General features: G+C 36.4%; 1 protein-coding gene across 7 annotated transcripts in view; it reads left to right on the top strand.

Annotated features, from left to right (window-relative positions):
• The window catches only part of pard3aa (par-3 family cell polarity regulator alpha, a), a 516,002-nt gene that overhangs the window by 211,078 nt on the left and 288,081 nt on the right, over positions 1-16,843 (top strand). For 5 of the 7 annotated variants that reach the window (XM_089125818.1, XM_089125820.1, XM_089125816.1 and 2 more), the window contains exon 5: positions 2,566-2,703. The exons of the other annotated variants lie outside the window; for them this stretch is intronic. In XM_089125818.1, coding sequence (XP_088981944.1) covers positions 2,566-2,703 — 138 coding nt within the window. The remainder of the gene's footprint in view (positions 1-2,565; positions 2,704-16,843) is intronic. 7 annotated transcript variants of the gene reach the window in all.

Genomic DNA, 16,843 nt, shown 5'->3' with positions numbered 1-16,843 from the left:
AGCATTGTTTGGTCTCAGCGTAACATCTGTGTCTCAGTATCTCTTCCTGAACTATGAGAAACCTATAGGCCTCCTGCTGCCTTTGGATCACTACAGCATGCTCATTCATAAGGCCATCTGTATGAATTCTGCACTCATCCTATGGGCCTTTGACCTGTTGTTCTTCAAGTTCCTCGCTGTGTCTCTTCCTCCTCTATTTTATCCTGCTGTTTAATGTCAGGATTACCTGTATAGATCATTTTACCAGCAGGAATATCAAAATCACTGTATGGGATCGCGGTTATGTCCGGTTGTGAATTGGCTCATGCTATAACTGGAACCTCGTTTTCCTCTTCCTCATTGTTCAGACTAGGTCATTAGCCAAGAGCAACGGTGCTCAGTGGGCTTTCTAGGCTAAAGCCCTGTGTGTCACAGGATAACCTGTTTTAGGTTTGCTCTAAAAACTCTTCAAATGGAGATTTGACTTGAGCTCGAGTGCCAGAGGGCGTTTGATTTCACCTTTGTGAAAACATGCAGTGTAACATTAGAGACATGGTGTGAATTAGTAGCTTGTAATGGAGCTCCTTATTAGTGAGAAATGAAATTAGCGTGCCCTATAAATTTAGGCGGCCTGAATGATATCATTGCTGGGCTTGGATCCAAGATGAGCTTCGTACACCATCCACTGCACAGTGAGTTTAATCTGGGTTTTTGCTATATTGCACATCAGGAAATTGGTATTCATACACTCTAAAAAAATGCTGGGTTGTTTCAACCCAAATTTGGGTCAAATATGGACAAACCCAAATGTTGGGTAAAAAATGTAACTTAAAATTTTAACCCAACTTCAACTTTCACTTACAACTGTAATTTTTTTTATTACATTTTTAACCCAACATTTGGGTTTGTCCATATTTGAAACAACCCAGCATTTTTTTTAGAGTGTATTATTAAAACCCAGTCTGCTTTTGTGTAATAGCTAAGCTGGTTTAATCGTTAAAGTAGCTTCTTTTTAACACACACACTTACTTCTTTGTTGCTATGTGATTATTGTGTTATATGTTGGGACCCCCTCGAATACGAGATGATATGTCTCAAGGGGTATATCACAAACACACACTCACACTTCGATATTGGAAACTGAACGCGAATTGTATGCATAGGTATGTTTTTGGGGTTTTATAATAGATACATTCTAAACAATGCTGGATTGTTTTAACCCAAATTTGGGTCAAATATGGATAAACCCAAATGTTGTAACTGTAAAACCCCAAAACTGTACATTTTTAAATGACATTTTTAACCCAACATTTGAGTTTTTTCCATATTTGACCCAAATTTGGGTTGAACATCCCAGCCTTTTTAGAGTGTACATTTTTCCATTTTTCCAACTAACTCTTTAAAGTAAAACCTTTCTTTCCTATTGTGCCGTATATATGATTGAAACGCTCTGGGCTTGATTGTGTCCGTGAGGAATTGATTGGATGGTTGTGGTTTGCTATTGGCTGATCTCATGTGAGTGACAGGTTCCCCCGCCCACATCATCAGAGAAGGAGGGAGGGGAAGTTATTTTGAATGAGGTCACATACATACAAATAAAATTAAAGCTGCAAGCAGCGATGAAAAGGGCTCTCGCACCCGTGCCGCCGCCACCCGGCGGTTTTAGGAAGACAGAGCACGGTGGGCTGTGTGGAATGATAATAAATATAGGAGGACTATGTCAAAGTATTTGTATTTGCCACACTTCCTGCTACCAGCAGGTGGCGCTATTGCTATAACCAAATATGAGCATGGTCATGTGTTCAGGACAGGACTCTTATCAAACATGTGAAGTTTGGGGCAGATCGAACATTGTATGCCTGAGTTACTGCAGGCTGTCTGTGGTTGCCTAGCAACATCGGAACTGCAAGCAATATTGACCTATATGACATATTCATGCACAAATCACCAAAAGGCTGTAATTGTGTGCACATTTGTCAGGCCGCCATGGGCACACCCTTCAACGAAAACTCAAGATCTTCTCAATTTAACGTCGCAAAGGCCATAAGATTCAGGATCAGAGGATCAGATCAAAACTGTAGGGGGAGTTTGTTAAAGTGCAAAATCAGGAAATTACGAAAAATGCACAAAAACTAGGAGGAAGTTCAAAATAGCTGACTTCCTGTTGTGTTTAGGGCTATGCTCCAAGAGACTTTTTTGTAGCTATTGGCTCATTACGTGTATGTACCAAATGTCATACCTGTACGTGAAACGTAGAGCCCGGGGCAAAATGTGGGGGCGATAATTTAAAGAATTTGCCCCACCCAGTTTTGAAAACCATATCACACGTAAATTTCCCACGACTTCTGAAGCGTGTGCAAAGTTTCATGAGTTTTCGGGCATGTTTAAGCGATTCTTTTTAGAAGAAGAAGAAGAAACAGAGCAAAAACACTAGGGTCCTCTCACCATCGGTGCTCGGGCCCTAAAAATAACTAATAGTGTACTGTACACGGATCACTGATTTATAAAAATGAAAAATGTTGTTTTCATTGTGAGTTTAACACCAGGTGTAAATGGCCTCTTTTATCACCGGCACTGTGTTTCCAGGCTAAGGATCTGGAAGCGTACCGCAGCCTGCCTCGGGATGGCGTCCCATGGGTGTCTCAGTTTCACAGGGAAAACGCCCGCTCTTCCCTCAGTGCCAACCATCCCATGGTGGACCAGTGGCTGGAGCGCCAAGAACAGGTACTGTCAGGAACTCAAAAAAGCTCCATAAATATATTTATTTATTGTATTTTTGAGCTAAGTGTGGACTCTGGAGTCAAGGAGAGATTATTGGATACAGTATTTCTATGGAAAAAAGGGTTTTGAATGAGAGAATAAGGAGAGAACGACACCCACGTTGTTGGGCGAGGATTTCGCTAACCTTACAAAACGAGGGCCCCGGTCTCCGTGAGTGTCTTTGAAACGCAGCTCTTTTGTCTATGGATCGGTGGAACTGACTGACGGCATGTGGGAGGTGTTTCAAATCCCTCTCGCGGAGAGAAGAGAAAGAAAGGAAGGAGATTGAGATGTTTGAGGTGCCAGGCGTGCTGCAGGGAATTCACTTATTAATTTTCGCAATCGATTCTCTCGAACCGCCAGCATCCATTTCACTTTTCTCTCTCGGCCCATTGAAACGGCTGTGACAGAGGTTCGGCTGCTTGTTTGCAATTCAGGTGGTCTCGGTTTCTCATTCCCCGGCAGTTTGCAGAGACCCCCCCCCGCCCCCCAGCACCTCAAGGGCCCGTGACACCGGGAGTCGTGCATCATCATTAGGGAAGGCGTCTCGCGTGGAGGAGCCTCTGGGTTGGATGTCGGGTTGAAAGGAACAGTCAGTCAAGGCCAGAGCTCAGCCTGACAGACTCATTCATTTGAGCTTCAGTCTAGTACAGCTTATCCTGACCCAAACCCCCACACACACTCACACACACACCCGACCCGGGCCGGCTTTCTCAAGACACGCCATCCTAGCACCTCTGCCCTCTTTTCTTATTTCACCATGCCTGTTTTCCAGTCCTTTCCCCTCCTTTTCCCTCTTAGCAGGAAGTGGTTATTAGAAGTGACAGGCAGATTTCAAGACAGATGCAGAGGTCCTGTTGTTATTCAAGCACGTTAATAACCCCCCCCCCCCCCCACACACACACACACACAGCAAATATAAACTACTGTAGCTAGTATTTCTCCTACCTTTCGTATTAGTGATATATATATATATATATATATATATATATATATATATATATATATATATATATATATATATACCGTACACATGTTAGAGAAGTTTTTAATAAATGGCATTTTTCAGCTAATTTTTGTCATTTGGAATGATAAGAGGGAGATAAATTACACCATTTTTTATTTTTATTTTAACCCCCTCCAGATCATTAATATAATATAATATACTTTTTGTTAATATTTTGAATAAGATATTATTATTACTATTATTATTATTATTTTCACTTTAATTGTATTTAAACTTTTAGTATTTTTTGTCATTTTGTATGCCTATATTAGGGCTGCCAAATGATTAATCGCGATTAATCGCGTCCAAAATAAAAGTTTGTATTTACATAATATATGTGGGTGCACTGTGTATAATTATTTTGTGTATATATATATATATATATATATATATATAAATTCACATACATGCATGTATATTTAAGAAAAAAAATAATATATATCTTAGGGCTGTGCAAAAGTTAATTGCGATTAATCGCATCCAAAATAAAAGTCTGTGTTTACATAGTATATTTGTGTGTGCTGTATATAATTATTTTGTATATATAAATACACACACATGCATGTATATGTTTAAGAAAATGTGTTATTCCTATATAAAATATTTATATTTATATAATATAGATTATGTATTTTTATATATATATACAGAATTTAAGCGCAAATAATTCTTAAATATATACATGCATGCATAGGTATTTATATATACAAAATAATTATATACAGCACACTCAAATATATTATGTAAAACAGACTTTTATTTTGGATGCGATTAATCGCAATTAACTTTTGCACAGCCCTAATATATATATATATATATATATATATATAAATCTATGTACAGTATATGCATGAAAAAAATTCTTAGATATATACAAGCATGTGTGTGTATTTATAATAGTTATACAATGTTGCAACTAGTTGAAATAGTAATAATGAGTTTGATTTTTTTTTTTTCAATTCATAATTTTTTTTTTAATATGGTTTTAGATTTAGTTAATGATAATAACCCTGGTCTAGATTTGTGTTTGTGTTCTCAGTCGGCTGGTTAGAGTTTGTATATGTGATGTAAGATTCACAAATGAATTACTCTTTTGAATCAAATCTTTTCAATGAGTCAATGTGGTTTGAATCAATGACTGTGAGCGCAGTTTGTGAAGAACTCTTTACTATTTTATATATATATATATATATATATATATATATATATAATGATATATAATTAAGTATATAATTATATATACAGTGTATTACAGTGAGTGAGTGTATTACAGGTTAGCTTGCAACATTTTTTGAGCAGTTTATTCAACACTTCACAGCGTAGTAAAACCACAAGGATATCTCAAGTCAAGCACGTCTTTGTGTTTTACATTCACTGTGTGATTATCGTCTCCACTGGCTTATCACGGAGTACTAAGCAATTAAGTCTTTATTGCCATCTTAAATATCCATTTAATCTTTCATTTCCCATTCACTTTTATTAGCTCTAATTGTTTAGTTGCCTTCGCTCTTCACAGCAGACTCAGTTCGATATAGCCTCCGTTCTATTTGCATAATGTTTGTGGCTTCTTTATAGACCTTGAGTAAGCGGCTTAATTAAGCTTGGCTATTTTCTCTTCATGCATTGAGTCATGTGTCTCTTGTGTTATTTTGAGGGGAGGAGCCTGACTCTGTGTGTTGCTACTGCCTATGATGATTACGTCAAGCCAATGAGATCGCTACCCATGGTCACCTGACACTTGTTCTGCATCAGCATGGTTCATCCGCCGGTGTTTTTAATTCACACTCCCGCCTGGCGCTCGTACAGTGAGGCCGCTGGGGATTGTTGGAGTGCCATTTCCTTTTCCATTTTTAAAAAGTTCCTCTCCCTAGTGATGAATTAGAGATGACCCATCTGGGCAGGAGGAGGCTTACGCTGCATAGGTTTGTGGGTAATCTCGAGGCCTCCTCCTTCTGGAACAAGTGAGGATCATTTTGTGAATTTCACCATCAAACGACTCTCATTATTATTCAAGAGAGCAGAAGTACAGCTTCCGTTTTATTCTTCCCGTGTGATGAGATATTGTGAATTAGGTTAACCCGGAGTACGTGACCACTGTTAAACTTTATCTTTTTAGACTTTAGACTTGGATTGTGGAGATAGAATGTCATTTTTTTTTTGGTAATGAGTTAGAAATTGTCTGAGAATTACTCTTTCTTAGCTGTTCATTTCGTCTCAGAAGAAGGAGTCAGAATTCTGGACATTGTTTGATAAAGGAAAATAATTGCAAAAGACCGTCAAATCAGTGCTTTATTACAGAGGAGTGCAATTTTCTTGCCAATTCTGTCTAATGAAAGAGGAGTGTGCATTTTAAAGCTATAATTAAGGTGTGTGTGTGTATTGTAAAATGTCTTCAGAACTTCTTTTATGAGCTTTTTGTGGTTTGCTTTGGTCCCGCCTAGACAGAGACATTCCTCATGTAATGGACTTATCTAAGGTCAACATGTCAATTACAGGTGGAGTGCAGGGGCAAAACCAGCAGATGGCAAGACCAATTTACTTTACCAATTTAGTAACACTAGTTTAGTGTCCAATTCTCATTATTAACTAGTTGCTTATAAGCATGCATATTATTAGCTGTTTATTAGTACTTATAAAACGCATATTAATGCCTTATTGTACATGACCTTATTTTTCATCCCATAACTAATCTTAACAACCACCTTATTAACTATTAATAAACAGTAACTAAGAGTTTATTGAGGCATAGGTCATAGTCAATATTGAGGATTGGACTCTAAACTTAAGTGTGACCACATATTTTAGATACGCTGTATTAGAAATAAATCGTCATCTCCTAATATGTGCAAGTTTTCCCCATGGATCTGTCATTTCCGGAGTGTTTGAATATCAGCCTGTTCTCACATAAATTCTCTCTATAACACGCATTGTGTATTGTCGTACAATTTAAATGCGAAAATTAGTTATTGTCGTACGATTTATACGCGAAAATGAGAAAACGATAAACCTTCTGTTGAAAAAAAACGAATGTTTAACCATGCATGACTTGCTACCATGATACCAATATGGCTGACAAGGCTGTTTGTTAGCATGCATATGATACACAGTTTTCGCGTGCATTTGATATGCAGTTCATTTGCGTGTAATACACACCACTAATTCCAAACGTATACACACGCACCCCACACCACTACTAAACCTATCCTAACCAACCCATGCACGTAAAAACTCACTTTAGCGTATAAATTGCACGATAAACACACTGCGTGCAATGGAGACGCGTTTAGTGTGATCGGCTCGCTGCAATGCATCACTAAAACATTCCCTGTAAAAAATGATATTAACAGATGCTTTTAAATTATTGACGTTAAATAAAGCATGCAAATGAACTCATTTTAAGATGTTTGTCTGATGAATGCAATATTTTCTAGAGCAATCTCAACATGCATATTTATGTTTACTCAAACGGTAAACCTTCTGTTGAAAAAACGATTGTTTATGTTTTGTAAAAAGAATGTGTGTTTTTTAACCATGCATGACTTGCTACCATGACACTAATAGGGCTGTACGTTTGTTAGTGTTATAGGTGGTTGTTAGGGTTGTATAACTGGTTGTTAGGTGGTTGCTTACTGTCCCAAGTCAACATAGCCCAACCACAAATCTGGGTCCCTAGATACAAGTCAAACATTGTGTACACTCTAAAAATGCTGGGTTGTTTTAACCCAACTTTGGGTCAAATATGGACAAACCCAAACGTTCGGTTAAAAATGTAATTGAAAAATCTAACCCAATGGCTGGGTTTGTCCATATTTGACCCAAAGTTGGGTTAAAACAACCCAGCATTTTTAGGGTGTACAGTTTAGAGTAAAATACCAATGTACCTGGTGCACATTGAATGCAATCTATCAAGAGCCCAGACCAGCTTTTTTTAAATATACTGTAAAATAAAAATAAAAACAATTTTTTTCTTAACCCACTCTCAGAAAAAAAGGTACAAAAGCTGTCACTGGGCCTGTACCTTTTCAAAAGCTAAACTTTTGTCCATTTCAGGTGCTAATATGTACATTTTAGGTCCTAATATGTACATTTTATGTGTTAATATGTACATGTTAGGTGCTAATATCTACATTTTAAGTGTTAATATGTACATTTTAGGTGCTAATATGTACATTTCATGAGATAATATGTACATTTTAGGTGCTAATATGTACATTTTAGGTGTTATTATGGACTTTTTAGGTGTTAGTATGTACATTTTAGGTGTTAATATGTACATGTTAGGTGCTAATATCTACATTGTAAGTGTTAATATGTACATTTTAGGTCCTAATATGTACATTTTAAGTGTTAATATGTACATTTTAGCTGCTAATATGTCCATTTCATGAGGTAATATGTACATTTTAGGTATTTTAGGTATTTTAGGTGTTAATATGTACATTTCAGGTGCTAACATGGACATTTCAGGTGCTAATATGTATATTTTAGGTAATAATATTTACCACTAAGGTACCAATATGCAGCTTTTGGGTACAAAAGTGTACCTTTTTAAAAGGTACAGCCCCAGTGACAGCTTTTGTACCTTTTTTTTCTGAGAGTGTAAAGTAGTAAAACTACAGTACTTATGTCTTAATTTCTTCTGTTGTAAGTGCTAAACCTTCAAGATCTGTTAGCTGAAGAGAGACCTATGCTTCACATTACAAATTGAACTTCCATAAACTTTTCTCCACAAAAAAAAAATAATAATAATAATAATAAAACTATATACAGTATAAAATAAGAAAATAAAATGTAACTGGCAGTAATTCCCAAATGCAGATTAAACCTCATACAGATAAAGTTTGCGGTGTTCTCCATTCACCCTGAGACTCTGAAAACATTGGATTTCGTGTACAAGATAACAAAGTGCTTATATTTATTCACTTTAATATCAACCTTTTATGGTTTGATAAGTGCATTAAGCTTTATTGCATTTTTGTTTGACTCTTGGAAAACGTAAATCTATTTTGGGTTCATTATGAAACTCTGGTCGAGGTTATTATTGAGAAAACACAGGAATTATCCTTCATGTCCGTGGCACATATTGTACTTTAATCGTAATGTGGAGAGAATTCTCTATCCCGCTTCTACAGAAACTAATTAATTCCTGTAATTAATGTCCAAACAACAAACCACTCTCGAGTCCGAGGTATAGATTTACCTCACATCCTGAGCGTTTCATCTTCCTGACAGAGGAATAGTGGATTGGTTTTGTGTCTGGAGGATTCTGCGTTCTCACACTCTGTCTTGCTTTCTGCTCGTCCTCCACAGGTTTTGTTTCCACTCTTTTCGAAAAATGAATCCTCTCCCTCCTCATTCATCTCTTCCCTCTCTCCCAATTCTGTAGAAAAGACGAGGGATTCCTCCGCCCCCTCTGAAAGGGTTCAGATTCTTTGTTGTTACTTTCCCTCTCCTCTCATATGTACTGTGTGTGTATGTGTGTGTTCACAGTAACACACACGCATTCTCGCCGCAAGCGCATGGCAAACCTGGCCTGTAGGTGCTGCTCTGATCTCATTCTTTGAACCCTCATCCAAGAGGAAAGAAACAAAGAAAAAAAAGGGCATATAGAAGAAACCCTCTCTCCCTTGGCTCTTTTGAAAGGCCTCTCCCATCATACCACACACACACACACACACACTGATTATTCACAGTGCAAATGGCAGCCCACCAGAGAGCAGCTCCTACAAAGAAACCCAGACAATGCAACCTGAGACACTGCTAAGCTCAGCCTAGCGTAATTAACTATCTGCCTCGTTCTTGCCCGCTGGATTCATCCCTTGCTCTCATTTGAGCTCCTTTTGCCCATGTAAACAAATAAAACACATTTCTTTTGCACTTTCATGTGAAGCTACATTGCAAAGAGCTTCATAGATTAAGCGAACAAGGCCCACCGCCAACACATTAGCAAAAGCTGTATTCAGTATTGCTGAGCCGAAGCGCCTGTTGATCTATCTTTCACCTCTTCTCTGGCTCACTGACCCCCTTAAACACACATTCAAATGCAACCTCACCCCGTCATCTCCTGGTTTTGAGTGTAAGAACTTCATGATCTCGTCGATATACTGTAAAGTCTGTCCATTAACCCCTAAATGTCTTGGGCTCCTCTACTGCTGACAGCATTCAACCTGTCTCAAAGGCTTTCTTCACTGCACATCCAGGCTTGTCCTATGGTTGAGCAAACACTGAAACAATTCTTCTCCATTAACCTGCCACCTCTGCCCAACACCTTGACCTTTTCTCCCCAGCAACTGGAAGCAAGCGAAAGGTCTTTCCTTGAAAATCAATCTTAAACTAGTTTAAGGTGGTGGGTGGGACTTTGGTCCACAAACTGGTTCACGTTTGTTTATAAGTGGGTCAAAGCTTTGTTTTGTGGTTTACTAGCCAGTCTACCAGCTTGTGTGACCTGACTGAACTGGTGGACAATCTCAGCCAAGATCAGCGACCAGCGCGCTGTTCCATAAACTAGCTTACACGAGTGGTTCACTTTTGAAAAAAAAAAAAAAAAACTTTTGCTGATAATTTACTCACCCCCATGTCATCCAAGATGTCCATGTCTTTCTTTCTTCAGTCGAAAAGAAATGAAGGTTTTTGATGAAAACGTTCCAGGATTTTTCTCCATATAATGGACTTCAATGGGAACCAAACGGTTCAAGGTTCCAGTGCAAACTGTTCAAAGGGCTTTAAACGATTCCAGACGATGAATAAGGGTCTTATCAAGTGAAATGATCGCGCATTTAATAAATAAATAACAAAGTTTAAGTTTAATAAGCTCAAGCCTTGCTCTGTTCTGTGATGCGTGTTTGTGACTCTCCTGTTCGAACTCGTTTATCAAAATGAACGAATCTTTTTCTGAGTAATTTGGTTCATTCAACGAACGAAATGAACGAATTTTCATGAACGAGTTCGAACAGGAGAGTCATGAACGTGCATCACAGAACAGAGCAAGGCGAGCATTTGAGCTTATAAAACTTAAACTTTGTTATTTATTCATTAAACGAGCGATCGTTTCGCTAGATAAGACCCTTATTCATCGTCTGGAATCGTTTAAAGCCCTTTGAACAGTTTGCAGTTTGCACTGAAAGTGTCTTTTGAACCATGAACCGTTTGGTTCCCATTGAAGTCCATTATATGTAGAAAAATGCTGGAATGTTTTCATCAAAAATGAAGAAAGAATGACATGGACATCTTGGATAACATGGGGGTGAGTAAATTATCAGCAAAATTTTCTTAAAAGTGAACTACGCCTTTAACAATTTTATGCAACGAGCAACTTTGATCAATATGACCTTGCAATATGAGCAACAACATATTGCGAAAACCACCAATGAGAGTGACGACTGTGGAGGTCACATTAACCATCCTTTTGCGACTGTAGTCGATTAGGAGTTCCTACTTGTACAAAACCAAAAGTATAACGATTAGTGTGAGCGGCCCATCAACATTGTCTTCTGCTATTGAAACTACGTTCTGATGTCACAGAGCCCTCTGATAAGTCATAACTGTAGAACTAATATGGATTTCATGAACATTTTTTTTTTAACTCAAACTCACTTCACACTTTTTGACTTGTTGTTACTCTGAACTGTACTAACAATACACTGTAAAAAATATTGATGGTTTAACTTAAAAAAAGTAAGTAACGTGGTTGCCTTAAAAATTTAAGTTCATTGAACTGGAAAAAGTGAGTTAATACAATGAAGGAGATTAATTTAATCATCAGAAACTCAAAATTATATTTTATCTGAACTAAATAAATTATTTAAGTTGATTTGACAAAAGAAAAAATGTTGTGATTACTACACTGCAAAAAAAAATAGTTGGTTTAACTTAACAAAGTAAGTAACCTGGGTTGCCTTAAAATTTTAAGTTGATTGAACTGGAAAAAGTGAGTTAATACAATGAAGGAGATTAATTTAATCATCAGAAACTCAAAATAACAAGTTATCTCAACTAAATAAATTATTATAAAGTTGATTTGACAAAAGAAAATATGTTGTGATAACAAATCTTGAAAATATTTTTTACAGTGTAGCTGTACTTCTCTATTTATATACAAAGAGTCTAAGAGTCTAATAAGGCCATGTTTTTGTGGAAATATTCCTCTCCCTGTCAAAACAAATCAATAAAGGGTGCTTATCTATCCATCTTGAAACATGGCGTGATACTCTTTGCACCTGTCGTGCTGACAAAACACAAAACACATTTTACCTGTAATAAGGAGTCTATCCTCCAAAACACATCAAACCTGCCATTACTTCACTCCGTTATTTATGTTCTCTCTTTCTTTTCACACACTCTTTTTATTTCCACACGGGTGATTATGAGTGTGTTATGTCCTGATTAGAATTAGTGAGTGCACTTTGTGCTGTGCTCTACAGAGTGAGAAATCACTCCCTCAGTGAGAATAATTGAGCCCAGGCCCGGTTGCCAGCTCATTACCCACAAATCATAGTAGGCTGGGGCAACTTAGCAGGAGACAATAATGACTTTGGGGAATTTGGAAACTCACTGTGGTGAAAACTGCTGTTACGCTGAGGGCATATCAGTGGCGAGGAGCTCCGAATACAGGGTGGAGATGTATGAAAGTACGGGGGAAGTCAAGATGAGGGTTACTTTACTCAAATGCAAACGTTAGATCTGTCAGAGACTACGGTGCAACAAACTGTGAATGAAAGTTAAACGAGGTTCTTGTCAGGCAATTTCTCAGATGGAGGGTCCTCACAAATAGACTGGACTTGATCCAAGCTCCGTTGTTGACGGACTGCGGGAATTAGCCATGCTTGAAAAGCGCTAACATCCATCACGGGTTTCGCATTTGTAACAGACAAATTCCTTTCAAAGCCCATTTTGGCATTAAGCGGCGTCTCCCTTTCTTGCTCTCTCTCCAGCTAAGTGGTCCACACCTGGACGCAATGAAATACCCAGAAAACGAGGGTAATTGACGGAAGACGTGTCACAGTTTACGCAAATAGCGAGTGGTCCCAAAACATTTCGAACGCAAAGACGACTGTATTCCTCAACACCTATTCGACATCATTGTGTCATGGCTTTACTTGAGGGGGCACATCATAATCAATTCATTATTAACGAACCATACACTGACATCAACAAATGGCTTGTTAATACATCATGTCATGACTTTACTTGAGGGGGCACATCATAATTAACTCACTGTTAACTACTTAGCAATTTCAGCTCATGATTTATCATAAACTTACAATCAAATAGCCATGTACTACAACTAGTATTCAGCCCAGTTAAGTGATGTCGTGTGGTCTGAGAACGGAGGTACAGTATCGTCATTTCCCATACCAGTCTTGCTGAATAATTCATTCCTGTTTATTAGATTTTTTTTAGTCTTTGTTCCAGTTTATAATGCGAGTGTCTCCTTTGCTCCAAGTCATTTGTCACAAATGAGTCCACTCCATGTGTCCATCGTACCAACAGGCCGCTTTCGCTCTTTTATTGCCTCCATTAGAGTGTAATGCTTTTAAGTTGCCATAGGAATATGGCCAACCGTAAACAGCTCTACTTCTGTGAATGGAGTCCAGGAGGAGTCCTTCTGCCCATTTAGAGAAAAGAGGAACGCATTTGATGTGCATGAGTGGCGAAGAAAAGGTCTGCGGTGGCCCTCTCTGAATTGACAGGAAGGAGTGAAATGCAGATACAGGCTGAGTGGATGGTCTATCTGCTTATTTCTTTCTGTGGGAAATGAAATCACTCGCAAATTGGTCTCGGCAGGATGGGGACCGCATGGTGGGCTTACTTGTCTCCGTCGTGTGGGGAGTCCCTTAGTTCCATAACCTGGCTGTCCACAGGTGAACCATAATGAATGCAGAGATGAATATGCATCGGGAGATGCTGTTCAAAAGTAAATTGTGCGTCACATGCTGTTATTTTCGATGAAGACTTCGTTTCCCACCAGTGTGAGGCCATTGCCAGTGTTCATTGCTGTGAATTGATTGAAAACCGAACTATAGCTGTCCCTCAAGTGCCAGCTTAAGATTCATGAATAAAAAATAAAAAGTCTGCCATGCAAATATGTTTCAAGAAAATCACCTCAACCTGTAATATTTGCATGTTGATCGCAAGAAAAAAAATGTTATTAAAAGAAATGAAAAATACGTATTGGAAAAAAAAATACTTTAAACTGTTATTAAATTATTAGTATACTTTGTTGGTATTAGTATGATGAGTATCATTAAAGTCACAGTTCAATACTGTGAAATGATTAACAGCCACACCATCTGTTAGCACCAGCTAAAAGCCATGGAAAACATTACGTTGTTATTACAAGATAAAAGTCTTCTCATATATATATATATATATATATATATATATATATATAATAGGACTGGGCAACGATTAATCACGATTAATTGCATCCAAAATAAAAGTTTGTGTTTTATTTAATAGTATATATGTGTGTACTGTGTACGATTTTTATGATTTTTTAATATATACACATATTGTGTATTATTTTGTCATACACGCATGTATATATTTAAGAAAAATTGTTATTAATATATGAAATATTAATATTTATATTTAATATAAATTATGTATATATATATATATATATATATATACATACAGTATATACTGTACATGCACATATTTCTTAAATATATACACGCATGTGTTTGTATTTATATATACATATATATATATATATATATATATATATATATATATACACTTATATATACAATATAATTATACACACCACACACACATATGTTATGTAAACACAAACTTTTATTTTGGATGCGATTGATCGCGATTAATCGTTGCCTGTACCTAATAGGGACAGGCAGCGATTAATCGCGATCAATCGCATCCAAAATAAAAGTTTGTGACATATATAACATATATAAACTATATAACATATCTAACATATATAAACTATATATATATATATATATATATATATATATATATATATATATATATGTAACATATCTAATATATGTAACGTATGTATCTACATATATGTAATATATATATATATATATATGTAACATATATATATATATATATATATATATATATATATATGTAACATATATACTATATATAAACTATCTATATTCCTAACATATATAAACTATATATATGTTAGGAAGTCAAATATTGTTAGGAAGTGTTAGGAAGTCAAATATTACTGATCTGATAAGGAACACATTTAAAAGTACATCAATCATTGCATGACTTTGTTGAATGAAAAAAAAAGAATGTTTAAAACATAAAACAGTTGTATTTTATAGTGTTATAATTTACTATAGCATACATTAGCAGTGATTTACTACACATTTTTTTCCTAGTTTGTGCAGATCTAATAGTCCTTCATGGAGTTTCACTTTAAGGCCAACTTGTTTTTGGACTGCTTTTAAACTGCTCCGGTACTTTGAGTTATTGCTTTCTGCTTCATATGAATTCCGGTGCGCTTCAAAGACTTTTCCTCATTCTTTCCTAGTGGAACAGACTCCGGAGTGGGAGGATGTCTTGGATGGTTGCACCTTTGAACCTGACTGATGCTTTTGTGATTGGTCTAAAAATACAGCAGGTAGCGCAGGCTCAGGCTGTCAATATATCAGGGATCTCTCTCACAACAGAGCAAGGGCGGAAAGGGAATCAGTCATGTTTATTCTATAAAACTAAAGTTTAGCGCATAAATGGTGACGTGCTTCTCCGCTCCCTGCTTTCCTGTGTTTGTTCTCGCCTTCATTCAAGTTTCTGCTCAAATGTTGCATGTGTTACTTTTGGCATATGGGCTTTTTCAGGTGGGAATAGCAAGTGTGGATTTGTATTGTCTTGAAATATAAAAGCTGCCCCATTTCAATTGTTGGCCCGTTATAAACCAGCTTCACAATGAAGCCAGTGAACTTGGTGCTTACAAGATTCTTCCTATAAAGTGTTGACACTTGAATGAGCAGACTTTCCTGTACAGACAAAGCGGCACAGGAAGGGCTGTAACCTGTCGTGAACCAAACGTGAAGATTAGCAGAATCATGTTTTTTGTATATAGGCAGGTTTATTGAGGGAACACCGTCCGCTTGGCTTCCCACACACAGATTGAAACAATACCAAAATAATAATAGTTATTCTTGCTGTGTTTTGCATTAAATATTTCACGAAACTGTTGGTTGTTCTAATGCTCATCGACCTTTTTGTCTTGTAGCCTAAACATAGAAATGGGCTAAATGCAATCTCATGAGATTAAGAATTGCATTGAGCTTAGATATGTTTTAGCTTTTTACACAAATAAATTGATATCCATATTCCCTTTCTGCCATTCATTGCATTCAAAGGCTGACAGCTATGGAAGCGTATTGCATTCACTTGAAGAAACAAAATCTACTATGTTTTTTCTGAATTAATGAGTTAATTTTCTCTGAATTACAAGATAATTTTTTTTGCTCTGTTTTTCTGAATTAATGACTTGATTATCTCAAAAACTCAGAAAAACAGAGCAAAAACTTTTTCCCTTGAAAAAAATATCCCATAATTATGAGAAAATTAACTCATTAATTCATAAAAACAGAGCAAAACTTTTTTTCATGAAAACATGATCTCGTAATTATGAGATAATTAACTCATTAATTCAGAAAAACATAGCAAAAACTTTTCCCTTGAAAAAAATATCTCATAATTATGATATAATTAAGTTGTTAATCCAGAAAAAGAGAGCAAAAACTTTTTTCCATAAAAATGATCTAGTAATTATGAGATAACTCGTTAATTCAGAAAAACAGAGCAAAAACTTTTTCCCTTGAAAAAAATATCTCATAATTATGATATAATTAAGTTGTTAATCCAGAAAAAGAGAGCAAACATTTTTCCATGAAAATGATCTAGTAATTATGAGATAACTCGTTAATTCATAAAAACAGAGCAAAAAACTTTTTTCCATGAAAAATTATCTAATTATGAGATAATTAACTCGTTAATTCAGTAAAACAGAGCAAAAACGTTTTTCATGAAAATTATCTCGTAATTATAAGATAATTAACTCGTTAATTCAGACAAACAGAGCAAAAACTTTTTTCCATGAAA

Source organism: Pimephales promelas, chromosome 22 (assembly GCF_988280905.1).
Source record: "Pimephales promelas chromosome 22, fPimPro1.hap1.1, whole genome shotgun sequence".
NCBI lineage: Eukaryota > Metazoa > Chordata > Actinopteri > Cypriniformes > Leuciscidae > Pimephales > Pimephales promelas.
This window is presented reverse-complemented; position numbering and strand designations above follow the sequence as displayed.